General features: G+C 37.1%; 4 protein-coding genes across 5 annotated transcripts; all 4 read right to left on the reverse strand.

Annotated features, from left to right (window-relative positions):
• Nucleotides 1–852: 852 nt before the first annotated feature.
• On the reverse strand, nucleotides 853–5797 carry LOC145205247 (surfeit locus protein 4-like). Of its 2 annotated transcripts, XM_080077921.1 has the most exons (7): nucleotides 5624–5749; nucleotides 5207–5328; nucleotides 4254–4350; nucleotides 3966–4054; nucleotides 3598–3784; nucleotides 1454–1627; nucleotides 853–1129 (listed from the first exon to the last, which is right to left on the reverse strand). In XM_080077921.1, the coding sequence occupies exons 1-7, from the start codon at nucleotides 5672–5674 to the stop codon at nucleotides 1043–1045; spliced, it is 807 nt and encodes a 268-aa protein (XP_079934047.1). In that variant the 5' UTR covers nucleotides 5675–5749; the 3' UTR covers nucleotides 853–1042. The 2 variants fall into 2 exon arrangements, with proteins under 2 accessions (XP_079934047.1, XP_079934045.1); XM_080077919.1 differs by lacking the exons at nucleotides 853–1129; nucleotides 1454–1627 and adding an exon at nucleotides 2045–2749 and having other exon boundaries at nucleotides 5624–5797.
• A 1460-nt stretch (nucleotides 5798–7257) lies between these two features.
• On the reverse strand, nucleotides 7258–9220 carry LOC145205153 (L-rhamnose-binding lectin SML-like). The gene is made up of 5 exons (XM_080077806.1): nucleotides 9047–9220; nucleotides 8400–8479; nucleotides 8095–8221; nucleotides 7760–7862; nucleotides 7258–7588 (listed from the first exon to the last, which is right to left on the reverse strand). Exons 1-5 carry the CDS (start codon nucleotides 9111–9113, stop codon nucleotides 7396–7398), a joined length of 570 nt encoding a protein of 189 aa, XP_079933932.1. The 5' UTR covers nucleotides 9114–9220; the 3' UTR covers nucleotides 7258–7395.
• Nucleotides 9221–12754: 3534 nt separating this feature from the next.
• On the reverse strand, nucleotides 12755–15533 carry LOC145205152 (L-rhamnose-binding lectin CSL2-like). Its single transcript, XM_080077805.1, has 5 exons — nucleotides 15427–15533; nucleotides 14965–15044; nucleotides 13363–13522; nucleotides 13126–13228; nucleotides 12755–12974 (listed from the first exon to the last, which is right to left on the reverse strand). Exons 1-5 carry the CDS (start codon nucleotides 15491–15493, stop codon nucleotides 12785–12787), a joined length of 600 nt encoding a protein of 199 aa, XP_079933931.1. The 5' UTR covers nucleotides 15494–15533; the 3' UTR covers nucleotides 12755–12784.
• Nucleotides 15534–17085: 1552 nt separating this feature from the next.
• Nucleotides 17086–22368, reverse strand: LOC145204563 (uncharacterized). Its single transcript, XM_080077156.1, has 7 exons — nucleotides 22299–22368; nucleotides 21991–22067; nucleotides 21479–21623; nucleotides 21085–21161; nucleotides 20097–20208; nucleotides 19524–19632; nucleotides 17086–17334 (listed from the first exon to the last, which is right to left on the reverse strand). The coding sequence occupies exons 1-7, from the start codon at nucleotides 22366–22368 to the stop codon at nucleotides 17139–17141; spliced, it is 786 nt and encodes a 261-aa protein (XP_079933282.1). The 3' UTR covers nucleotides 17086–17138.
• Nucleotides 22369–27226: the final 4858 nt, after the last annotated feature.

The raw sequence follows: 27226 nt of genomic DNA on the forward strand, positions 1-27226 counted from the left end.
AGCCGCCCTCGTTTATAAGCCGCCCTCGATTGCTCGATTGTAAGCCGCATGTTGAGGTGTTAAAAAAATAATGTAAGCCGCCCTCGATTGTAAGCTGCACGCTGGAATTTTTGATACTATTGTTTCCTAATACTTCTTTCTGTTGTTACATAGCACAACTATTTACCCATATTTGTTAGTTACGTTGATAACTGTACCCAACAGAACGTATATCGACGTATAATCGGTACATACATAGTAATACATGTTTTGAACCCCAAAGAATTTAAAACGTTGGAGTGTAGAAATAATTTTGACATAAAATTAAAATGTAAGTCGCCCTCGATTATAAGCCGCACAAACGGCAGCTAAAAACCAATATAAGCCGCGGCTTACAATCGAGTAAATACGGTAGCTAAGTAATTACCACGTTAAATTCGCCGGCATGGAATGAAGGCCATGTGCTTGCTGCGACTAAATTACCACGTTGAAATTTCTGCGATGCCCAAAAATCAGGATTTAATTTCTAACTTAAAGTATGTCTACTTAGCGTAAAATATACCCATACCGCGCTCCGTTTTAATCAATTCACGACTGTGACAAAAAATCATCATCAGCAGCAGATTGTACAGCCCCGAAGTAAACCTATGCAGGAATACTCACATTTTAAACCTGGCGACCTGATGTAACCTATAACCTTTCCATACCTCGCACTAAAAACGCCAACATAAAAAGCTTGTTTAAATGCTCTAAAATTCTAAACAATTTCGAAATCAATCAGCAATGTATGACTTTTGACTGGTGTTGCGATTATGTGACTGAACACATGTGTATTAGGGTTTCAACATACAAAAATGCAGAGACTAATAATCCTTCAATACTGAAAATTGTATTTTTGAAACTGAGCATACAAATAAGCGCAAACAGAACAGCAGCTTAGAAACAACCCCAGATTTTGTCAACTTCCAACTGTTAAATTTGGACCAAAGCATTACAACATCACATTAAACTCGTGTACATTACAATGTCAAAAACAAAGGTATGTAATTTAGGAAATAGAAGTTTACATTGATTTCTTGTATTCGTCATAACTAATATCGCCAGGTCCCTTTTCTATCATCAAAAGAAGTCCACCAATCACAGACATAACCTGCATGACATTAAAAATAATGCATTTGGTGAAAACCTTTCCAGTGGCATTCAAGATTGCAAAACAATTTACAAATTTAAGTTCACAAAAAAAAAACTTAAAAAAGTTGATTCACTGTCAGTGTATTTCAAAACAAACGATGAATTAACCTTCTTTGTGTTAAATGATAACGGTATCAGGTATAGCAAAGTAACAAGTCAAATTATTCAGATGAAACTAACGAAAAGGTTGTTGTTTCACAAACAGTGGTTGGATTCTTAGGTGAGTTGTTGGCCAAAAATATGATGGGGTTGCAACATAAGTATTTCATTTATTTGTTCTTACCTGGAAGAAATCATATTTAAGGAAATCATTCATAATGTTAGAGTAGGACCAGAAGTTGTTGACGCTCAGGTTTAAGATCATCAAACCAACCACAAGGACAGTGGCACAGATTTTTGCATGGAAACCGACGGCAACGCAGAGAATACAAGCGATGCCCAGGAGGTCCATAACAACCTAAAACAGTCAGTCAGTAAATCAAACGAGGAAATCCATTCACTTCCTGGCTACAGAAAACAATATGGGTGTATGTCATGAAACCGCTAAGAGAGGAAGACGCAAAACTACATTGATTTAGCTGCGCTTTTGAAAAGTTTCGACAGTTATTGTTAATACCAGTGAACTGTCTAGAAAGTTCTGGGAAAGCGCATCATAACACAAACTGCATATAAACTGTTCGACTTATATTGAAACCATTAGGCGAAATATATTTCTATGCACACAAATTATGGTGGCTGTCACCTAAAAAAGACCAGCAGCTTTATCCTGGAGTGTGTTCACAGAACCTGAAATATCTCTCAATCAAAGGCTGCCATAAATTTTATCACTGTCTAATTCCACTTCGTGTTTGCCAAATTAAACAGTTAAGAGACATTTGAAAAGCAATGATGATTGTATTGGTAGAGAGAGAACTCGACATGCTATACATACACCGTACTCTACAATTGTTACTATCTATGTATCAAACATACACTAAGATTGCACACAATTGCACATTTCTTACGTTTTATTTGGAAGGAAACAATCTACTTTTTAGCAACAAATAGGTTTAAGCTCCCCTACAGAATATTTTCAAATTCAATGGCAGAAAAAATGTCATACAGTTTTTACTCAGCTAACATTGAAACTTTGGTGTAAAATACTAAAAGTAGAATTTAAGTTGATGCGCACAAACATTGGCTTCAACAAAAAGTAAATGCTTCAATGGCACATTCAGGGTTGACAACAGTGGACCAATACAATATTTCAGTTCAAAATTTGGTTCAAGTCAAATAGGCACAATTACAATAATAGTGATCTTGTTGTCAATACTTAGTACAGCTTCTTTCTCTCATCCAAACTAACGCCTCCTGGCCCGAGTGAAACGACCATCATCAAACCTCCAATGACCGACAAGGTTTGGAAGAAGTCGTATTTCAGAAAATCGTGCATTGCTCGAGTTGTGGCATAATTCCAGAACTGGTTTTGGTAGAAGTTGATAATGAACAACCAGAGAACAAGCACCATGGCAGAGAGCTTCGTCTTGTAGCCAACACAGACCAGAACCATTAATGCAGATCCAACAATATTTTGAATTAACTGCAAGAAAAATACAAGCTATACTTTTGCCAACCAACAACTACAATAAAAACAACACCACCATAAAATACTAGACTTGCAGAGGTCCATTATTGTTTAAAAACAAATTTTGCATGCACTTACTACAAGGTTTTAACAAAAAGCTAACCAAGTGACACCAAACAAAAATACCCCTGCAGTCAAGGTTATTAACATTACAACCACCGCTAATGAGAGGTTTACTCACCTTTAGCAATGTTAACAGACGGTGAAAGCAAGTTTCTTTATTCTCTACCACCACCACAACCAACTAAAACCGCGCTAACCCAAACTAGTTGCCTGCAGGGGTCTTACTATTGTTGCTAACTTACAGTTGCCTACTATTACTGCACACAATCTACAGTACACTAAAGATACCAAAACAGAAAAATTCATGCAAAAAGTAGTGTTACATACACAATAATATAGATTTAATCACAGTTTAAATTAAAGTTACTGAGTAAGGTCCAAAAAGTGTTGTTACATGTACAAACTACTTGATCTATATTAAAACACATAATCTACAAGTTTTTATGCCTACACCACCACTAAAAAAGATTTTTAAACATTTCAGTGGACGCAAAAGTAAAAAACAACTACAATCATGTTTACAAATAACATGGTCTAAGCATCTGGGCCATGAATAGACTTTCAGAGGGCCACAGAATTGTTTAAGCTGGTAGGTTTATAATAAGTCACAAATCAATTTTGACCAAAGGTTTTGGCCACAGATAATGAAATTTAGAAACCACCAGGCAAAGCAAAACTATTAAGCTACTATGTTATGTCATTTGATAAAAAGGTGGAACACAGGTAAACATTTGACTTACGTCAACAGGGTTTGCAGTGAAGTGAAGCAGTGTCATAAACATCAAAACAAGCAAGACCCGGCCGCTGAGTTGCATGTAAGACTTTGGTGTGTTTCGATCCAACTGGGGTACACCAGCAAACAAGGACCGTGCCTCAGACTTACTTTCAGCAAGCAATAACATAACAGCTCCAACGAGGGCCAGGTTTCTGTAATTTGAGTGTAAAATAATTTGGTTGTAAATGTCCTCCATTATGTTGAAACAACCTGTCAATTGTACCTCATAAATCCTATGTACAAACAACAATGTACACAACATATAGCACACATGTTACATGATAAAAGTAAACTTATGCATAGACACAACCAAACAATAATAAAAGAGCATACCTTGCCAAAAATTTGATGTCCCACAGAATGCTATAAGCAATAGTTTGAAGTCCAATGATGAAAAATAATACTCCACACATAATAGGAACCTTGACATAAAAAAATGTAGTATTAAAATTTTGCCAAACGATTTGCATTTAAATTAGTCAATGCTAACCACAAATCAATAAATGGAAATTGATTTTCATGTATCGTTTAAGCTTCAATGGCGTACTAACATCAGTTTAAAGTGGCAATCTAATTGATACAAATGGCAAAAACTAACCAGTCTTTTACTTGTTTACTGACCTGTTTTCTTAGCAGAACTCCAGTGCATGCTCCAACTTGACCTAACATGTTAATTAAAACAAATAACGAGGCAATGAAAGTGCCACAGCTCCATGTACTAAAAATATAAATAGAAGAAGTTAACACTGCAAGGTCCAGAATTTGCTGACAAATTCGACAATTATGTTTTTAGCACTTTTGTATCGGGATTTAACTCAAGAAGCTTGTGTACTTGCACAAACACAGGAAAATGTATGCTGTGCAAAAACCCAGATACATAAAACTTAACCTACACATCAACTGGTGTGTGACCATAGCACACACCTAACGTTGCTCACAGTGATCTTTAATGTACTTAGAGAGCTTGTGTGTATGTCCACACACATAAAAATCTATGCCGTGTATAAACTGGTATGTGCACATAGCATGTGCATCTAATGTTGCTCACAGTGACCTTTAATGTACTTAGAGAGCTTGTGTGTATGTCCACACACATGAAAATATATGCTGAGCATAATCTGGTGTGTGGCCACAGCATGTACATCTAATGTTGCTCACAGTGGTCCTTAGTGTACTCATGGAGCTTGTGTACATATCAAGACACACAAAAATCTATGCTGTACATAAACCGGTGAGTGGCCACAGCATGTACATTTAATGTTATGCACAGTGGTCCACAATGCAATCAGGGAGCTTGTGTGTATACACAGGGCCTCGTACAATTTATATTGTTCCAAAACCAGTGTGTAGCTGCAGTGTGTACATCTAATGTTGTGCACAGTGGGCCTCATTGAAGAAAGTTCTTGTACCCAGTCACATTATTAAACATACAGAATTAAACATAAACATACTGATCATCAGTGCCACAGGTACCAGTTAAAACAATTTAAGAAGTGGTTAAATTTCCTCACTCATTTAAATACTATCAACAGCGAAACCTATCTTTAATTTAAATTGCTTGGTTGATGAATTACCTGGCAATGTAGTCTCGTTGTTCGCCCCATTGCACCCACATACGAATTCCGTCTTCGATAAAGGTGGAAACAAGACAAAAGCGACCAATATGTGGAAGAACATATTTTGTGTGTCTTAAAATCTATAAAAGCAAAAGTGTAAGAGAAAATTGTAATCATGAAAAGGGTACAAATAAATTTAAGTATAAACAGGAGTGTTTGATTCAATTTATTGTCATTGATAAGATGTGACCAACCAGCAACCATATAAAAATAGTTGTTATATATTGACCAAATGTTGTAATTTAACACTATTTTGTTGAACCGAATGTCACTTTTTCCCTTCCCATATACTTATTTTACCAACAAGCAAGTTCATCCCACTTTCAAAAAGTGCATGATTTATATTTTCAGCTATTAAGTCCATCAGCAACTTACATTGTCAGCAGCATCCTCTGCTTTGCTCAAAAGTGTGGCTTGTGAGGACATTGCAGAGGTGACAAATAATGCAATACACAAACTTATGTAAAAATTTCCTATTACTGCACACAACAAAACAAAATTGCTTGGCACATACAATACAAAATCTACTGCACAATTTTACAACTTTCTTACCACTTCAATTTATGAAAATTTAAATTGTTATTGTTTCAATTTATTAGTATAAACGTATACTATTGCAAACTTTTAGGTTTAGAGCAGGGGCGTGCAACATACGGCCCGCGGGCCACAGTCCGGCCCGCCAAGCTATTTAGTGTGGCCCCCACCAACACACTGATTAAGATAAAAATGCAATTCTTCTGAGAATTCAGCAAAATTTTCCACTAGTTTTTGGTAAATCTCCCAAGTTGCTATACTAACAAATATAAGCTAAATTGGCGTTTTCCAACCGGTGGACCATACAGTAGCAAGCAGATTACTGCACCGAATGTGACGTAACAATACCCTTTGTCTAGTAAACAATTGTTTTGTGCGAAAGCCAGTGTTGCGCTGAAACTCTGTATGTTGTAGAAAATAAATTTAATGATTCATTTGAAACAATTTTGAATTTATTGTGCACATGAAAAAAAGTTATGTGGCCCTCGCTTGAGGTTCGGAATTGGTTATACGGCCCACCGACGAAAACAGTTGCACACCCCTGGTTTAGAGGCTTTACAACAACTAATCACAACCCTACAATTTTTCATCTATTGTATTGGACATAACCCATTTTGTTGAAAAACACAATTCGGAGCCCAGCAAACAACTAGAAATTCACTTTTAAAAAGAAAAATTCTCTGTAACACAAGTACTATACGAAAATTTACCCCAGAGCTTTTGCTAACTGACATCAACTCGTTATTTTTGCGAACCCCCGGGAACTCCCGAAACAAGTTCGACTCGTTTCCCAAAATGCATCTCTTCGCCACGTACTTTGCTGTTGACACGCTCGTTGGCGTTGGCATATTTTTGGCAAGACCTTATCTAAAATCACTGTTTTGGCATGATATGATCATTTTGTATTGTGCTTATATAAGCAGGTGATTTAAAATTGGAAAAAAATTAAAAAGAATTTTGTTGGACTATAAATTATCGTCATAAATTTCTATGATGCTGTTTTCGGCGGGAAAAAACAGCGTCGTCCCCAAGTCTTTCGCTTTTGTTCCATTATGGTTTTTGACTATAAATGTTAGGCAATATAACTCTTTATCTGCCCAACTGCTTATTTATTTGCAGTAATTCAGCTTCATCTGTGACCCCTTTTAGTTTTAAAAACTTTAAACAGCCTGCTGCCCGACAAATCGGTTATGTACGAAATGCATTTGCTGAGTACTCAAAGTAGCGCAGGACATAGGACCATAACCAATGTTTAAAGGTGAGTGAAAAACGAATTTCTACTTAAAACCATGTTTTTTTTAACAGCAAATAACCCAGGTAAAATGCTTGAAATAGTAATTGAAATAGTTGTATGAAGATAGTGGTCAAATACTAAATTTTTGTGTTATGTATCATGTCTGTAATTGTGTTGTTTAGTATATTTAGTACACAATTCATCAACTGTATGTCACACACCTATAAAATGTAATCTTCAATACTGGTGCAAATGTTTATTGTTAAAAAATTCATTCTGAAATTAAATTTTGTACACAGAAGTAAAAATTATCGACAAACAATTAGTTCCAAAAAATAGTACAATGCACAAGTATGTTCAAGGATGATTAAAGCATCATTTATTCCACCAAATCACCACCCAAGCGGCACTTGTATGACATTCTGATATATTTAAAAGTGCCAACACATGGGTCCCCAAACTCAGAGTTATCCGCATACAAAAAGCAGAAATTCTCTGAATTGCACTGGTCCCGAATTTTGATGAGTGACATTGCTGCTTTGCAGTCAGTGGTTTTCACAGGACCGCCGCATCTAAAAACAAATTCATGTACATAATAAGATGTGGCTTATACTATCACATAAACATCTTATGTTTTATTGCTACAAAAGATTGACTTCGCATCAAAAATATTTTTATTATCGCTTAAAAATGACACATTAAAAAATGTTTTTATTATTGCCTAAATGACTTCTTAAACTTACGTAGTGGCATCATCTCTGCCATAAAATGCATCAGTGATGACCATTTTATGGAATGGTGGGCAATAGATCTTCTTTTTTTCATGTTCACAAATGACTGTGCTGTCTAAAAAAAAATACACAATTTATCATTAGTTGCTTGTTGGTAGCAGTTGCTGGGCAGCAGTAATGTGTCTGTTGCTAGGCAGTGCCTGGACATGGTCCATTGTTTTGATAAATGGCACTATTTTCAAAGTTTGTGTCCTTCGATGACCCATGATTAGACATGGGCAAATGCCAACACTGTTTACCCTGTCAAGTAATGATATTTACACATTCTCATTTCATTCATCTCTTACCATCTTCTGGTGGTGGTTCTGTGGGTTGACATGAGGGCACATTGTCCAGGTAATCACAAACACTGTTATCTGGGTTAAAAACAAGGCCGGCTGGACAATCCATGTCATACTGGTATCCATTGGAACACTAAAACACATGAATTGTTGTTGTTAGCTCAATTTTTTGATTTAAAATACATCAGAGGGGTTATTTAAAATACAAAAATATACAATGTGTAATGTGCAGTAAAACTATGTTTCGGTTTTTTGCCTTGCCAAATGAAAAACAAAAATATGACTTGTATTTGCAAACTCATTCACTTCACCTGATAAAATTTGCTGCAGTCATCAGGGTTTGCCATTGGTCCTGTGCTCAACATTTCTCCATCATCGCCAGTACATGTTTCTGTTTGCAATCATTAAAAAAGTAAACTTTCATTGTATAGTATTTTCACCCTATATTTTAGAACAAGTGTGGTGCATTTTTTCTTCTTAATATATATTTGACACATAAATAAGCTATTGCTGCCAGGCATAATATCAAGTTTATGGAGCTCTTCTGGCAATTATATTTTTGTTCCGACGTTTCGACGTCTTATACAGGTTGCCTTTATCAGGATAAATAACACTGAATCCGCGTAGTACAGTGCACGTTGTTTATCGTGTATAATTAGGGCGTCGAAACGTCGGAATAAAAATACATTTGCCAGAAGAGTTGATACTTTTGACACATGTAGATTTGCGCTATATTATTCTATTACCATTGCAATGTTTCAAATAAATACTGCAAGAGGGAGAAAATTGCCCCAAAAGGTTTTTTTTTATAATTTTTTTATTCTCAAAATTCGCAAAAAAACATGGAAAAGCCCAACTTCCTTGTTTGTTGCCGTCGAGAATTAGACAACTTATTCAAATCTACATCATAAAACATTGAAGAAGATTATTACGTGTTAAAAGTAGTTTATAAACTTACCAGTAATTTCGACCGCTTGAGCGACCAAAGCAAAAGCTGCAACGATGACGATAACTTGTTTCAACATTTTTTTGACGCTTGTTCTCTCTTGGATCCTACGGGATTGATTCGTCTTATATAGGCACTGGGATGGATAAAATGTTTGATGACTGACGCGGTATTTCGTCCACCGCGCCCATATTGGTTGAACAAATAGGCCGCACGTAATAAAGCACTTGGCCAAAGGTTTTTAAGATTACTCGTTATCTGTGTTTGCCCAGAAATCGGAAGCCCCGCCCTCTGTTTAGCGCTTGTCCTACTTTTTACTTGCACAAACCTTTTGAGTTTTACGTGTAGATTTTTCAAAAATGCAAAATTTTGTTCCTTGCATTGCAAACTATTATAAAAATGGAAGTCAAGTATAGACATTATGTCACTTTTTGCGCCTTGATAATCGCCTAAATACAACGAAGGTTCAACCGGTCTAGTTTGCTTTGCTATTTGACTTTGGGCCTCATTTTCAAAAATATATTTGTCATCTGGCCTTTAGCCACTGTTTTTAAATCTTTTGTCTAATTCTGGTACATGGGAAACAAATTTAATTCCAAATCGCCATAGCTTTGAACTGATACAATTTTGGTCTCCATGCAAAGGACTGTGGATGGTAATATAAGTTAACGATAAAGTTACTTTGTGACCTCAAACGATTTCTTAAGCTTTATTTGACCCACAGCCCAATGATTTGCCGATGCGACCATTGACGACCAAACTCTTTCAGGAAAACAACCCAACGTGTGCGGACATGCGCATTTAATGGCCTGTTTGATCAAGGAATATGAAATTTATAGCGGCTTAACCAATATATCTTTAACTTAGTTGTTTGGGCGTTGTTTCCTGACACTGACGCGTTTGCGGTGAAATGCTGACGTTTGTTAGAATGCTACGTCAGCTGAACATGGGCAAACTTAGTTTAATTCATGGGCGGTGGGTTGCACACTTTTATGTATCCTTTTGCCCTCGAGTTAGGCTTTAAATGTTTATTTTTCGCGTTTTTTGCCCCAATGCGCACTCATGACACTGTAAATCACCATATCAGTTTGCAAAAGTTGTAGCATATTTTGTACTTGGTATGTTTGATATGCTTTATAAGTATAAAATGCTTCAGGTTTGATGAGTACAAAATAAACTGTGCCTTTGCCAAGCTGTGTATTTTCATTGCAACTTGTTGGGAAGCACAAATTACTGTTGCAACCACCGTTGTATCGGAGTAGGTAAACCTGTGTAAAGATTCTTGCGCTCTGTTTTGTGCACAACATAAGTTATTATTACCAAAGCGGTTACCTTATCACATGTGGGTCGCCCTTACCATGTCGCAACATTCAATTGTTGTTTTTCCCAAGTTCTTCAAACAACTTTAAGTGTTTACCATTTCACACGTCAGTTTATTAAATCAACATTAACTTATCGCTTTGTATTCCAATTAAGCATGATTCAAAGTAAAGTGAAAAGTTCAAATTTGGCCAGTTGTGTTGGTCGGCACGGGCTGGCCTGAATACGAAGAAAACTAGGCCAAAAAACACAAAAAAACACTTGTTTATCTTGCACTGATGCCATGCACTGATGATGACAACAGCCATTGTTGAAATGTCTGCATGACGTATTCTAATACTCAAGTACTCTGGCAGTTATGTGTTTCATAGTGTGCCTAAGCTTGTTTACCACCATTTCTGAAAAAAAAGCAAAATTAGAGCTTTACCACGACAAATGTTTGTTTTACGTGGTTCAAATGCATTTTACTTTAAATTAAACTTTAACGCAGTTCTAATTAAATTACCGGTAAATAGAACAGGTATGATGCACGTTATTCGTAAAAAAATTCTAAGATGGTTATTTGACAAAACTTCAAGTGTTTGCTTTTACTCCAGCAAATTTCGAAAAGCAAAAAGGTTTGGGATCAGCAATCCTCATTACGATTTAGGCCCCATCCACACTGCTCGCTCGATCTTTGTTTATTAATGTTTTTTGCGCAGGCGGCGCGCGCTTGATCGCCGGCAGCCGAATTGAAAATCCATTGTTCGGGCAGCGCGTGCAGGCAAACGTGAACGAATTCGCTGTGTCGGGGTTGAACCACATGGTGTTTATGTTAGTAAAACTGAATATTTTGGTTATTGATATATGTTATTTATACCAAACGATGTCATATACATACCAGATAATGTTTAAACTTGTTATGTTGTGGTAGCAAGTATATTTGGTTAATTTAAAACTTTATTCATCTGTATTGTTGTGATTGCTGTTTACACCATTCTGTTGCGACTATTTCTATAACCAGTACGACTAGCAATTCCAAAATATAACCAAGACGCGAGTTTTGCCCCAAACCAGGGCTATTCATATGGCCTAGTGAAGTTGCGTTACTTGATCTGACTTGAATTAAGTTTAGCAGAAAGCTACTACATAAAGTTACTAAATGAAGTAGCAAAAGTATTGATTTTATATTTCTGCCTTGGCATGTTGGGAAATTACAAGTGATGGATTTCATATTATTTAGCCTTGACAACATGTTAGCAGTCAACCAAGCATGACGTAGACAATGTGGTCAACGCCGACGCAATTCCAAGCCAAGCGAGCGATCGTGCGTGCGAGCAATTAACCAGTGTGGATCGGGCCTTAAACTCACGAATCCCACTGCAGGCTAGATTTTTCTAGCATACACGCCTTGCCATATGGTGGTGAATGCTTAGTGACTGACTGTGTCGGTATCGCGCCTTTAATGGGCCTGGTACAGTATAATTTAAAAATGAATATGTCAGTTATAGGCATATCGTATTTATGTACGACCTAAAATTCATGCTAAAATAACGATAGCAGGAATATATTTTAGCCTCAAGTTCAACAATGTATGTTGTCAGCAAATTTGAAAATATAAATGTCAACATATAGACTGCATAGCCAGTCTGATAGTTATTTACTCCCGAAACAAGTTCGACTCGTTTCCCAAATTGCATCACTTCGCCACGTACGTTGCTGTTGACACGTTTGTTGGCGTTGGTATATTCAAAGGCAAACCTTTCATTAAATGACAATTTAGGCATGATTGAATCCATACTTTTCATTTTGCATTGTGCTTATATGAGTAGGCGATTTAACAATGATAAAATTGTTAGATTAAGTATTTACGCAATGGATTTCTATGTCGTTGTTTTAAGCGGGAAAAACAGCGTCGTCACAAAGTCTTTCGTTTTTGTGCCATCATGATTTTTGCCAATGAATTTTAGGCAATATAACTGTTTATCTGTTTAGCTTCGTTTTATTTGCAGTAAAACCGCTGCCAGGGAAATCAGATCATGTACGAAATGCATTTGCTGAGTACTGAAAGAAGGCTAGGACACAGGACCATATGCCAATGCCTTAAGGTGAAAGTAAAACGAATTTCTACTTGGAACCTCATTCTTTTTTTTAAGCTAATAAAACGTGTAAGATTTGTAATTAAATAGTTGTATGAAGTTAGTGATTTAACACCAAAGTTTTGTGTTTTATTTAATGCCTGTAATTGTATTGTATATTTGGTACACAACTGTATACTTTAATTCATCAACTTGTCACACACCTTAAAATTCACTGCTGGTGCAAATGTTTATTGTTATAAAGTTTATTTTGAAATTAAGTTTGTTTACAGCAGTGAAAATTATGCACTAACAATTAATTTAAAAAAGTAGTACAATGCACAACAATGTTCAAGCATGTTTATTACATCATTTAATCCAAATCACCACCCAAGCGGCACTTGTATGACACTCTGATATATTTAAAAGTGTCAACACATGGGTCACCATACACAGAATTATGTGCATACAACAAGCATTCTCTTTCTGAATTACACTCTTCACGGATTTGGACGAGTGACATGGCGGCCTTGCAGTCAGTGGTTTTCATAGGACCAGGGCATCTAAAAACAAATTCATGTAGATAGTAAGATTTGGCTTATACTAGCACATAAACATTTGGTGTTTTATTTTTACAACAAGATTGACTCAACCAAGTAATTAAACATTTTTATTATTATTAGCAGTACTTGCTTTAAGCCTCATTGTACTTACGTAGTGGCATCATCTCTGCCATAAAATGCATCTGTGATAAACAAACTGTAAAATAGTGGGCATGAGATCTTCTTTTTGTCATTTTCACAAATGACGGTGCTTTCTACAAAATAATTACACAATTTATCATAAGTTGTATGTTGATAGCAGACGGAGGATGAGACATGAACAAATGTTAATTTTGTTTACCCTGTCAATTAATGCTTTTTACACATTCTCATTATATTAATCTTTTACCAACTACTGGTGGTGGTGTTGGTGGCGGTGGTGGTGGCGGTGTTGGTGGTTCTGTGGGTTGACACGATGGCACATTCTCTAGGTAATCACAAGCACCATTTTCTGGGTTGAAAACGAGGCCGCTTGGACAATCCATGTTGTACAAGTATCCATTGGAACACTAAAACACAAAGTCAATGTTTAATTCGACAAGTTTAAACTTAAATTAACTGCCGGTTGTAATGTGTTTTGATGCTGCAAATAATTTTTTCTGGTTAAGTTTGTTAGAATAATTGTTTGCCATCAAAAATTATAACATACAGTAAACCTTGGTTAAACTGGATTTCGTTAATCCGGATCTTTGCGGAAAAAATTTTGTGGGTCCAAACTGGTCTGGATTAACCGAGGCTTACTTGCATTCAGGGTTGCCAGATAAAAAATGATAAAAGGTGCCAAAAACTCCTAAAAAAGCGCCAACCACAACAAAAAAGAGCCAAACAAAAAACGTTTAACGCCAAAAATACCGCCAACCATTTTTTTACAAAACTAGCAGGAGAACGTATATTATACAGTTGTATAAGTCACTTTATTAGCCGAGCTGTACAAATTTGGTAAGTAGAAAAAATTGGTTTGGATGAGCGGGAACATTTGCCTGTGTAGTGTGTACCGTAACAAATTACTGGAAACTATTTCCCGGGACAGTACTGGAAAAGAACTATAAGTTCCAAAACCAACATTACCTGAATGTAAAATGTTGTGTTGTTTAATTTCATTAACAAATATTTACAAAAGTATTATATGGTGCCCCATGAAATCAAAACAAACTATTGGCGATTGTAAGTTTAGCCGTAAACAACAGTACGCACCTATTGCCTATGCAGGGGCCAAGGCTTTCTCTTTCCACTCGAACATTTACTTGGCGAATAAAAATCCACCCATTTACTGAACCTGATTTTTTATAACGTAGTTATTAGGGTTTCAAGATCAAGACTGTTACTACCATATTTAGCGTAATACAATTTAGTGAAAGTAAAGTCCATGCAATATGCCGGATAACATTGGTTTGGCTTGAATTCTTACAATAGCTTAATTAGAAGTGGTTTTCCACTTTCATGCACTTTCGCTTACTGTGGTAAGCTGGTTTCAACTTTTAAATAACAATATTAAACATTAAAACTTTTTAACTTCGATGCGACACTCACTGTATGTCACTCCCGACACAAACATTCGGATTCCCATCATATTTTCTAATGTCTATTTAGAGACTACAATTGTATTTGTTGGCTAGACAGGAGCATTTATGACGTAGATATAGTCATTCAATGAAATATAACCTTAACCTGCGTTGTAAAAGCGCAGCCAAGGAATCTAACCTAGATTTTGTTGGGTCAAAAAGATTTGACAAACAATGCCAAAACTTTCATTAAAAAGCAAAAACGCCAAAGAAATCGCTTGGGTGCCAACCAGTTCTATAAACCGCCAAATTTTACAAAAATATCTGCCAAAACGCCAGCTGCAATTTTTGGTGCCAACCACTCTCAAAAAACGCCAATTTTGTGGAATTTGGCGACAAATCCGCCAAATTGGCAACCCTGCTTGCATTTGCAAACTCATTCACTTTACCTGATAAAATTTGCTGCAGTCATCAGGGTTTGGCAGTGGGTCTGTTGTCAACATTTGTCCATCATCTCCAGTACACTTATCTGTTAACCATCATTAAAAAAGGAAAAATTTCATTGTGTTATATTTTTATTTTTTGGACGACTGCTGCTTTCTCTGTATTAGACACATGTCGGTTATCTGTAGAAGCATTCTCAAATTACTGTTACAATGTTGCATTTAATTATTGGAAGAGGTAGAAAATTGTCACAAACTGACAGGACGTTATAGGTACGGCACTGGAAGTGTTAGAATTCGTTATTTAATAAGCAAAAAGTGTCGTTTCTTGCTTGCTAACGTTACATTTGCCGATTTACTCTGTCGAACTAGAGTGAAGATGAACTCTTTAATGCCAATTCAAAATAATTAAAAACAGAAAAACACAAAACAATATTGTTACTTGTTAAAGGTAATTCGTTAACTTACCACTTATTGCAGCCGCTTGAGCGACCACTGCGAAAGCTGCAACGACGACGATAACTTGTTTCAACATTTTTCTAACTCTTGTTCTTGTTCTCTTGCATCCTGCTGCGTTGGTTCGTCTTATATAGGGACTGGGGCAAAGAAAATATTTGCTGACTGACGCGCTATTTCGTCCACCGCCCCTCCTTTGGCTGAATAAATATGCCTTACGTAATAAGCACTTGGCCAAAGGTTTTTCGGCATTACTTGATCTGATAAAAACTGGTCTCGATACAAAGGAATTTGGTGGGTAATATAGTTCAACGGTCGAGTTACTTTGTGACCTCCAACGTTTTCTAAACATTATTTGACCCAAAGCACAATGATTTACCGATGCGACCATTGACGACCAAACTCTTTCACGAAAACAACCCAACGTGTGCGGAAATGCGCATTTTATGGCCTGTTTGGTTAAAGGAATATGAACTTTGTAGCGGCTTAACCAATGTACCTTTAACTTACTTGTTTGAAGCGTTGCTTCCTGATACTGACGCGTTTGCGGTAAAACGCTGACGTTATGTTAGAATGCTACGTCAGCTGATCGTGGGCAAATTTAGTTTAATTCATGGGCGGTCGGTTGCACGCTTTTATGTATCCTTTTGTCCTGGAGTTGGGCTTTAAACGTTCATTTTTGGCGTTTCCGCCCCTAAAGCGCACCCATGACACTGTAAACCACCATATCATTTTGCAAAAGTTACTTTGTTGTAGCTTATTTGTACTTGGTATGTTCGATATGTTTCATAAGTATAAAAGGCTTCAGGTTTGATATAGAACGGTGCGTTTGCCAAGCTGTGTATATTCATTGCAACATAGTTGCGAAGTACAAATCACCGTTGGAACGACCCGTGTATCCAAGTGGGTTCATCTCGTGTACACATTTCTTGCGCTCTGTTTTGTGCACAACATAAGTTCTTAGTATTACCAAAGCGGTTACCTTATCACATGTGGGTCGCCCTTACCATGTCGCAACATTCAATTGTTGTTTTTCCCAAGTTCTTCGAATAACTTTAAGTGTTTACCATTTCACACGTCAGTTTATTAAACCAACATTAACTTATCGCTTCGTATCGCAATTAACCAAGTTTCAAAGTAAAGTGAAAAGTTCAAATTTGGCCAGTTGTGTTGGTCGGCACGGGCTGGCCTGAATACGAAGAAACTTGGCGGACAAACACTTCAACTTTATGGCTTTGGCAAACACTGTACCAGATGCAATGTCATTTCTTAGAAACATGATTGTAATTTCTCAATCAATTTCCACACTTTCGAAACACGAGGTGTCTAAGCACAACCCCGCGCACAATAGCCACGTTCAGTGAGGCTCATCAGATCACCTGCCGTTTTACTCTAGACGTTTCTAAAAAGAAATAGTTTTTCAAAACATTGTTTATCTTGACAACCTGCACTGATGATGACAACAGCGATTGTTGAAACGTCTGCATGTAGCATTTTATACATACAAGTACTCTGGCAGTTATGTGATTGATTAAATTACTTATCAAGTCCGTGTGTAGTGTTTCTAAATAGTTTATCACTATTCCTGAAAACTACTTTCCACGAGTTTGTATAGCACACAAATGATTTTATTCACATAGCACGGTTAAACACTGTACGTGACATGGGTCATGAAAGCTAATGATGATTACATTTAATGAACTAAATAATGCCGATTTTCAGGCTTATTGCAGCCCGTCGTTGTTCGGACTGACACAATTGAACAATACTTTTATAAACTTGAAGGTTCCAACGCATGGATCGCCGTAGACGGTGTTGGAGGCGTACAGGTCGCACGAAGCTTTGTTGTTACATTCACGTGGTATCGAATTCACAGAGGTCGTTGCTTTGCAGTCTGTCGTGTAGACCGCACCAGGGCAACTAGAGACACATTAAGGTAAGGGTGTACACCAGGGGTGGGGAACCTGCGGCCTAAAGGCCGCATGCGGCCTTTTAGGCACTAAGTGCGGCCTTTGATATCAAAATAAATTTTAGGATGTTGATATTAAGGTCTGCACCAGGCGCTGAAAAGACAGAAACGTATTTTTTGATCTTTATTCCACATTACTATTTGATTAGTTCTAGGGCAGCGGTTTTCAAATTAGAGCCAAACGTTCCCATAGTGGTTTACATGGCGATTTCCGTAGTACTACCAAGAGCCCAAGGGTCAACAATCTTACTTGTGTTGCAAAAGAACAATTGTTTATAATCGAACGTCTCAAACTTGTCTGTGATGTCACACGGTGCTCTTAGATCAGGGGTTCTTAAACTGGGGGGCGCGCTCCCCTAGGGGGGCGTGAAGGGTTCGCAAGGGGGGCGCAGCACATTATGGCAGCAAAGTTTTCACTTGCAAACAATTGTAAATGAATGCATTGGAATTAAGTCGGCACTGATTTCGAGCTTATTGTTTAAAGTAAACGCTTCATTACTCTGAAATGGATGTCCAGTTGTACTAACCAAACTTTTCTACACTGCGGACTGGATAATTTAATACTAAATCGCGCGGGCCGCATAGTTTACATGCCCTAGTGCCGTCTTCTCAAGCTTAGCCCACGAGGCTATTTTATAGGGGCACCAAGATTATTTTTTTTGTCTGTTTAAAAACCCATTTAAAATCTGTTAAATTGTATGGTTAGTTTCATCTTACAAGGAATGTTTGTATATTACGTTACAAGTAACACAATAAGGCATTTGTTTGCGCATAATTAACACTTTTTGTTTTGTCTGTGACGTAATACACTCGCTTTGGATCAATCCTGGGCGTTGCAATCATATGAAAGTCGGTAATATTAATTTTACATGTCGTAACAGTAAACTTTCGTAAGGAGTAGAATAATTTTTGACAGTAACAAAGTTATCAATACATTTTGGCAAACCTAAAAAATGGGATCGCGGGCCGTAGTTTGTTGACCCTTGTACTACATAGTCGGCGGCACATTCTTTATTTGTTCGCAATTTCGCATTAGAGATTGCCTCGACTTTGAGTGAATCAACAATTTCTGGGCAACATATGCGTAGTTTACAAGAATACTGGCAACGTGAATCTGCATGTGCGCGCGCGCAAAAAAAAACTTTTTTTCGCAACTTATCAGTGTTGAAGTGGCTTTTTCTAACGATTGGAACTAACTCGACAGTAGCTTAAGGCGGACCTACGATGTATGTTGTTTTTTTTAAAAAAAACAAGACAAACATCATCAGTACTAACGTTTTTTAGGGGGGCGTGAGAATAAATAAATATTGTCAAGTGGGGCACGACCGAAAAAGTTTAAGAACCCCTGTCTTAGATCATTGATATTTGTAAACAAGCGAGTTTCTAGGTTAAATAAATCCTGAATGTTGTAGTTAAGATTGGAATGTAGTAAGGGATTATATTTAGCTTGGACCGTAAGTGCTACAAAAAGGGATTTGCAAAACTACAATTCTGTACGTCACTAAGTTTGAACACTACTTTCCTTGGCCTGGGTAATAGTCCATGCGGCCTAAACGACTATTGATAAACCGTTTGATGGCCTTTATAAACAAAAAGGTTCCCCACTCCTGGTGTACACTGTACAGAATGGTCCAAGTTGCCAATCTTCATTTTTCGAACAAAAGTGCTACGTTTCCACGTTTAAGCGAAACAAATTGAGCTGAACAAATGTATTAACTCAGCGGTTCTCAACCTGTGGTATGCGTACCACTAGTGTTCCGCAGGAGCTATTCAGGTGGTACGCTATTAACTTTTTGTCATACTAATTCCAGTCAAATTAAAAATACCTCAACAGATCAGCCCTGGTTCCGGGCGAAAGTCGTGTCTTGGGCATTATTTTGGAAGTGCTAACCATGCCGGTTTCAGAAATATGCTGGTAATAGTCTAAAATAATGTACCCATCTTTTGGTCCACCCATTTTAACTGGGTTTAGGGTGTAGGCAGTGATTTTAAAAGTCGTCAGGTGGTACGCGATCAGTATGAGGTTGAGAACCCCTGTATTGACTGGTAGACTTTAAATCTGCGTCCAATCTCAAATTTTCAAACGGGCAACAGTAGATGAAGTAAAATACTGGCACCTTTAGGTTGTTGTGCTACTTACGTTTGATCGTCATCGCGTCCATAGAAAGCATCAACGATTTGAACAACTTTGTTGTCGGGGCAACCAACAGTTGTGCGACTGTGCTCGCAGATAACGAGATTGTTTGGGGCTGAAAAAACAAATTGCAAAATTAGAGCTTTACCACAACGAATGTTTGTTTACGTGGTTCAAATGCATTTGCAATATAAGCTGTAACGCAATCCGACTTTACTTACCGGCAAATAGATTGGGTATGATACACGTCAGTGGTAAAAAAATTCTGAGATGATTATTTGACAAAACTTCAAGTGTTTGTTTTTACTCCAGCAAAAAACTAGGGAAAAGTTTAGGGATCAGCAACGGTCCTCATAACAATTTGTACTTACGAATCCCATCGCAGGCTAGATTTTCTTAGCCTACGACTTGCCATATGATGGTGAATGCTTGGGTGACCGACTGATTCGCTATAACGCCTTCAATGGGCCTGGCGTACTATGATTTATATATGAGTATGGCGTGATTGTTTGTCTGCATAGACACTTCATGCCTGATCCCAGCTATGAATTTATGTACATCTTAACGACTCAAACTTACGTTCCGGTTTGTTGCAATCGGGAACGTTTCGCGGCCAATCACACACCAGTGAGTCAGAGTTGAAGTAAAGCCCGTCTGGACAGGATCTAATGCTTTCAACTCCGCTGTTGCACTGAAACAAATACAAGTTGACTATTTGACACAACAGCTGAATTTTAAAAGAATTTATGATTGCAAAAGGATTCTGAAATAATCAGCTAACTAAATAAACTAAATTTTAAACCATTCCACCATTATTGATCTTTTTATATTTCTTTTGATAGATACTATCACTTATATGTGATACATTTCGACATTTTTCGTAATAAATCGCATAACCATTAAAGTTTATTATGGAATATTGTCAAAACTATACATGTTTAGCCAATACGGCCTATGTTTGTCACCAGCTGCTCTGATTAGATCAGCGGTTCTCAACCAGTGGGCCATGGAAGCATTTTGATTGGGCCACAGACCAATCAATAGGAAAGCTTGTTTTAAGAATTTACTTTTAATTGTGTCACTACACTTAATTTTACAAGAATAATGGCTTGGAAGGAATTGAGAAGGAATGTAAATTAATTTGAATTAAACTATTTACGGTACAAAGTTACTTTGAGTTTCTGCAACCCCGTATGTTTATGATGTAATAAACTACTTTGTGGTTACAATAAAGCCAGATAATAGCAACATATCCATTGTCCAATTACTCGGTCATAACTGAAAATGCTTGATTAAAGAAGGGAAAGTGCTGATTTATGATTTTTTGCATTAAGTTATTTTGAACTTTAATCTGTTTGAAATATGTTCTGCAGTTTTTTTATGCTGAACCTATTTTATAGTTGTTTTCTTTCTTTCATAAAAATTTACTGGGCTACAGAATTTTTTTGCAATGAAAGTGGGCCACGAAAGAAAAAAGGTTGAGAACCACTGGATTAGATTAAACCTCATAAGTCGGAACAGTGTGCACTGTCTGCAGCTTATCATGTACTGGCTTATATGTGTTCACCTCCTGGAATGACGTGCAGTTTTCGGGAATCGCTCGAGGTCCACGACTGATAGCTTGGCCGTCTACGATACAAGCTTCTGAAATACAGAATGGGTGCACATTAATTTAATTCCGTGTTGTATTAGGGCTTCATCACACTAAAAATCATGAAAGTCGGTCGACATGAAAATTAACGACAAAGTAACCTAGGAAGAATGTGTTTTAGCCGAAGTATGTTTTTTCGACGAAAGCTTTTTGCACATCAAACACAAGTCTAAACATAAGCACTGTTTACCCCTAGGTTGACCCAAAGTCTGTTAATTCTTTATTTGTGACATCGACACCAGGACATTGCATTTTTATCAAACCTTTTTTTAGTCAGTTTCGTGTTTATTTGTTACTTTACTTAACCTACCATCTCCAATTGGTTCTTCCGGCTCTTCTGCCTTCTCATCCTTGTCACACCCCTCAACATTATGCGGATAATCGCAATTTCCAGTGACAGGGTTGAACGCGAGATTAGTGGGGCACGGCATAATGTGGAGATATCCGTTTGAACACTGCATACGAACGGGGATCGTTAAGTATATGCCAGTATATGTTGCATTAGGTGTGAATTTTAAGTTTTAATAAGGAGACTCTACTTTTTCGCAATCTTAATGTTTCTGTAATATGCATTTTTTCACCAGCCGAGTCAGTTGTTTAATGGTCGCATTTACTGAACTATTTGAGTAAAATTATTAAGTAACAAGTGACAAGATCTTTTACAAAAGACTGTGTTGGAGAGCTGACATTACCCTGATACAGACGCCCCGAATGAGACGTCGAAACGTCGTATGTTTGGTTTATATTTGCCGGTTGGGCAAAAATGAAAGTCTATGAATTATAACTGGCAACAACACCAAACCTCAAGTTAACGAGACAAACCTGATAAAAATTGTTGCAATCTCCAGGTTTTTCAAATCCATTGTCGCTCAATGGTGTGTCTCCGTCGTGGCAGCGTTCTATAAAAAAGTTAAAACTCCGTAAACTTAACCATATTCTTCTTCACGTTAAGATGTTGTGTCGAAATTGTATTGCTTATGAAACGATTTTTAAAAAACAATAGTTATTGTTGCCATTAAGAGATTCATTACATACAAGCATTCTTGCATTTTTTGTTTGGTCAGTTTCGTGCAGATGATCAGGTTTACATCTATACATCATTAGTACAACGCATTATACTTGTTACTCACCATGCTTGACTGGAGTTGCGTCGATATGCAAGCAAACTGCCGCAATTACAAAAACCACAATAACCTTCATAATTTGAGTGTCTGAAAAAAACTTCGTAGGTCTTTGGTGCAAAATTTCTTGTATGACTTCGCATTCAGGCACCAGGGTTTATATACGTTTTTTCACGGTGCCGTCAAGTGCTTGGGTTGCGCAAAGCGCCTCACAACATCCATGAATGTGGTTCGACAGTCTGGTCCTTGTCAGCATTCGAGCACCACGAAGTGTCTTTCGAAACTCAATAAATCAAATATAATCGGCTGAAATTGAAGTTGGGGTTTTTGTGGCCGGCTGAGAGTTTAATTTTGTTTTTCCTTTCTTCCAATTGAAATTGGGGCTTTCTCACTTCTGGAGTGGTTTAAGTTAAATTTCCACAAATGAATTTCAAGATTATCTTGCGGTTAACAGAAACCGAAACCATTGTGTTTGGGATTGTTATGGCTCTAGTGACTAACAACGTAGTAGGCTTGTGAGGTAATCTCTTTTTATTACCTTGCAAGTCCTGACTTGACTGCCAGATGGATATTAGTATTCATAGAATGGCCAAAACTGCAATTAAAATTTAACTAACCAAGGCTAGTTGGGCTGATTTTCAGTTAATAGCGACATTTTGCTGTCCTCCGCTTATTGCTTTTAGTTAAGTTTTCGAGTTTTTTGTCCTGGGACTCGAATCCCAGACCTTTTACGAGTTTTCAGTTAATAGTCGCATTTAACTTTTTTGTTCCTTGATTTCAAACCGCTCAGGATTTTTATGTCTTTATGTGGGTTATGCTTCCCCAACTATTCAACCATGAATAACTGAACTGTCGAACTATCATGGTCTTGTCAAGATCTAATAAACCGCTTGGTAGCAGTCGTGCTTTGTGTTTGTTGGCCGGCACGGATCCTAGGTTATTCCCTGTTTGAAGGCGATGGCGTCCTGATTAACTATTTGCTACAGCTAAAATGGCAGTCAGACTATCAAAAACAATAAAAAAGTAACGTCAACACTTTTTGCGTCGACACATTGGCTTGTACATGGCGTGAACTTAGTATTCTGGTATGACTTAGACTTTTTTTTGATGTATGATATTTACTTGATACTCTGATTTAATATGTTGTTTTTTATTTCAGGGCTCTACATAATGGAATAACGTTGAGGCGGAGTTACGTGCAAGGTACGTGGTTTGATTATTTTAATTAAAAACCTTTCACTTAGTGGTGCCTTCCAAGTCAACTTGTAACAAAACACCACGCAAACATATGTTAACACAAGCACCAACATCCCACAAACAGTGTACTTTTATGCTATCACTGCTATAATATCCAGCTTTTATTGGCTTGATGCTGTTGAAAAGTAATACTGTTTCTATGGTTGTGTGACGTCGTTGGCTGTTCCACTTCAACGGTTCCGGTTTTAATTACTCCCAAGCCCTTGCGACTGTGGTGAAAAAGGTGATTTTGCCAGAGAAATTGGGCTGGAAATTACCCGGGATATACGCCTTGCGATATTAGCTTTTTCGCCTCCCACATTTGTCACATTTACTCTGCAAATATTCCCACGTGGTCGTAACAAAGTACGATCGACCTAAACGTTTGATCTGAAATGACCTACAGCTGTTATCAACCTGTTGTGCCCGACACTTTTTTTGCGCTCCATAATGTTTCAACGTAGCGCAGCTATTTTCGACTTGGTGATAGTTTTAGTACTACCGTTTTGCTGTGTTGTCTTTCACCTAGCGAAGTAAACTTAACTGAATTTGACAACCGGCCTGCCAAGCAAATGAAACCACCCGATAACCTTACCAGGAAAGTACCTACTATAACAAATCTATTGTACACAGAGCTTCGATTTAATGTAGTTGGCAATTTCTCCGTTGGATTAAAGTTAAGGTGTAAACAACATAAATAAAACATATTGAACAAAGGAAAAAATTGCACGGTCCCCTGAAACTGATGGCTGATTTTAATCCATGCTAAATGTTGCCGACCCTCGCCATGTAAAATATCAACAACAATTGCATGGGATGATACTTGGTTTATTTTTACATACGTTTGATTACACTGCCACAAAACAATAGAAATATATTAACGATTGTAATTTGGTATGAAAACCGACGTTTCTGACCTATGTACATACAATTGATAATAATAGTTAAACCAATGAAGAAATGTGTTTCTAAGTTCAACTAATTTTGGTAAAAATCTTTATTCTATCAACTTTTTCTTTAATATTTCATCAGACAACACTGTATATTTACACACAGCATTATGTACAAGCATAAGTAACGTTGAAACAGCCATACAACGAAATTGCGATTGTTTCATGTTGTTTATTGTTGCTGTCGTTCATCTTCCACGGTCCTACAACACCTAAACATTTGGCTCAAACAACTGAGGCCACTGCCCGCTGTCTTTAAACCGTTGTTGATCTTATCTGTGTTACCTAAAAACAAATAAAAGCTATGATTGCAGTCAAAGTAAATGTTTTAAAAAACAAACCACATTGGAAGAAGTTGTATTATATTGTCGGTCAAATTTACTGCGATGTACTAGATGCAAGTTTATATGATACCAAAGCGTTTGTCAGCGGCAGAAAGCTATTTTAAATATCAGCAGAGATAATGGAATTTACAAACTTTACAAAGATTTTGAAGCATTTTTTCAATACTTACTTGTTTCTTTTGGTTTTTCTTCTTTTTTTTCCTGGTGACAAACTTGACAGATTTTGATCTCCTGTTTACATCCTCGGCAAGTGTTTCCTATTTTTGACTCATCTATAAACATCAAACCAAACTCTTTATTGCGTCACATAGCAGATTGATGTATTTGATTTATTTCTGTGTCGGGTAATTTGATTTTGTCTTTATCCATTTTGTTTGCATGGTTAAACCTGGGTGAGGGTTAACTACATCCCGTGATGCGGCTTACTAAATATTGACCTGATAATTTATAATTTATAACAGTAAGACATTTGAACATGGTCAGTGAATTAATGATTGTCAAGCAGAAGTTAAAATGTGAGATGTTGTGATCAAGTGTGTTATATGCGAACAATAGAATCGTCTGTCATGTGTGTGAAAAAATCTGCGTAGGTTCCGCTTGATCAAACACGAGTGCAATCAAATTTTTCCATGACGTAACGCTTTCATACAAGGGGATTTCACAGGGTAATCCCCAGGGGTTAAAGTTTGCAGTTTTCACCCCCCTTAAAACAATCCCCTGGGCACGCGTAGGCGTAAAGCGTTGCTGCATTATTTTGGGGTTTAGTTTCATGCAGTTTTTGGTCTTAAGCTGACAAAGGCACCCCAGTCACATGCCCAAAAGCTCTTATTGCAAACACTTTTTATGACAACGTGTACTAAAAGACTTACTTATGACATAAAACATACTGTACATTTTGATTGTTTTGCGCATTTAAGGCTGTATTTTTCAAATAACGTTTTAGGTAGTGTCATACTTGGACACCATAAGAAGAGAATTCGTTTTTTATTATCACTATAGTGTTTGGTTTATTGCGGAATTGTAAAACTTTTACCTTGACATTGTTGAATTTCCGAATCTCCGTTACGCATGGGTTGCTGGGTCTTTGGGTTGTTGACCTGTTCGAGTGCAGACATTGTAGAGTTTGACTAAGATCGTGCAATTTAAAAATTCACGTAGCTACAAAAAAGATGTATGCGTATTTGCAAGCTTTATTACTTTACAGCAAATAGCTGGCGGTTGGTAAGTCTTTCAATATATAAATAACTTGAGGGTGTAACAATATATAGTCAACACAGATGCAGACTGCAAATGCTTTGCAGATTTTTTTTGGTTTTTCTTCACATTTTACTTTGGTTTTATAAACCATTTGCCAGTTCTTCGCGCAAAGACTAATAGATTTATCTTGCCATTGCTTAAATTGTAGAAGCTGCACAAGCAGTAACTAGAAATAGGAATTAATTACGGAAATCGGCTGTGAGGCGTTAATGTTAACCAACGATGACTGCCACGAGTTTATAAATCGCATTGCTTCGGACCTGCATTAGGCCATGTAACCATTTTAGCCCGTCTTTATAACATATTTTCATTACCTGTTTAAAGTCTTTCAGGCTTATTTATATAGCTCTTAAATATAGTAGCATTATAGGTGCGAAACACACCGATTGCATGAACAGTTTAAAGTCTGCATTGTAGCTTATCATCTATTGGCTCTATGCATTAACATTAGTTTAAAGCCTCTTTCAGGCTTATTTTATAAAGACCTTATAACATGTAGCAACAGCATTAAGTGCAAAACACACATAGCATGCTGTTTAGCAGAAGTCAAACCACCTGCTTCTGCACTTGATCCCAGTTTTGCCTTCGATTATATTCACCCCAAGCACTTTTTTTGTGGCCTCGTGATATTATTTCTGTAAAAATCCCGTCGAATCAGCAAAATGGCTCTATTTGTACAAATTAAATTTGAACGTTTCAAGTTCTGTGGGTAAAATTGAATGTTGTTGACCTATCCCCCGCGGGCGTCTTGCTTTGGGTTTTTAATGCTTTTCAGTAGCGCTGTAAAGTTTAAATAAAAGTTTACAGCCGTGTTGTGGAGGTGGGTATGAACATTGGGAGTCTTTCTTCTGCCAAAGTTTTACCACGATCCATTCTTAACATGGGCAATCTCTTATCCCTTGTGTACAATGTACAAGTCGGTTCCCTAGATACGGTAACAGTATGTTTTCATTGGTTGGTTACTCTTTAGTTTCTGTTTTTGCCGATTGATGAACTGTTTTTCTTTTCTCACTTATTCAAAATGTTACAAGAGCCTCTTGTTAACTATAGTTCATGTTGTACCCACATTTTGTATTTCGTTTTTTATTTAATTATCTCCGCCTGAGGTCCGGCCTTTTCAGGGTATTTGCATTTCTTGCCTGGTTAATTA

This window comes from Phallusia mammillata, chromosome 8, assembly GCF_965637545.1.
Source record: "Phallusia mammillata chromosome 8, kaPhaMamm4.hap1.1, whole genome shotgun sequence".
Lineage (NCBI taxonomy): Eukaryota > Metazoa > Chordata > Ascidiacea > Phlebobranchia > Ascidiidae > Phallusia > Phallusia mammillata.

Coding starts and splice junctions, on each gene's coding strand:
- LOC145205152 (XM_080077805.1), bottom strand. CDS start 15,493: ATGTTGAAACAAGTTATCGTCGTCGTTGCAGCTTTCGCAGTGGTCGCT. Junction 13,523..14,964: donor ACTGCAGCAAATTTTATCAG/GTAAAGTGAATG, acceptor TTTGTGTTTTAG/TGTTCCAATGGATACTTGTA. Junction 13,229..13,362: donor AACACCACCACCAGTAGTTG/GTAAAAGATTAA, acceptor ATTATTTTGTAG/AAAGCACCGTCATTTGTGAA.
- LOC145204563 (XM_080077156.1), bottom strand. CDS start 22,368: ATGAAGGTTATTGTGGTTTTTGTAATTGCGGCAGTTTGCTTGCATATC. Junction 20,209..21,084: donor ACTGCACGTCATTCCAGGAG/GTGAACACATAT, acceptor TATTTGTTTCAG/TGCAACAGCGGAGTTGAAAG. Junction 19,633..20,096: donor CGATTGCAACAAACCGGAAC/GTAAGTTTGAGT, acceptor TTGTTTTTTCAG/CCCCAAACAATCTCGTTATC.
- LOC145205153 (XM_080077806.1), bottom strand. CDS start 9,113: ATGTTGAAACAAGTTATCGTCATCGTTGCAGCTTTTGCTTTGGTCGCT. Junction 8,222..8,399: donor ACTGCAGCAAATTTTATCAG/GTGAAGTGAATG, acceptor CATGTGTTTTAG/TGTTCCAATGGATACCAGTA. Junction 7,863..8,094: donor AGAACCACCACCAGAAGATG/GTAAGAGATGAA, acceptor ATTTTTTTTTAG/ACAGCACAGTCATTTGTGAA.
- LOC145205247 (XM_080077919.1), bottom strand. CDS start 5,674: ATGTCCTCACAAGCCACACTTTTGAGCAAAGCAGAGGATGCTGCTGAC. Junction 4,351..5,206: donor CAACGAGACTACATTGCCAG/GTAATTCATCAA, acceptor TTATATTTTTAG/TACATGGAGCTGTGGCACTT. Junction 3,785..3,965: donor GACATCAAATTTTTGGCAAG/GTATGCTCTTTT, acceptor CTCAAATTACAG/AAACCTGGCCCTCGTTGGAG.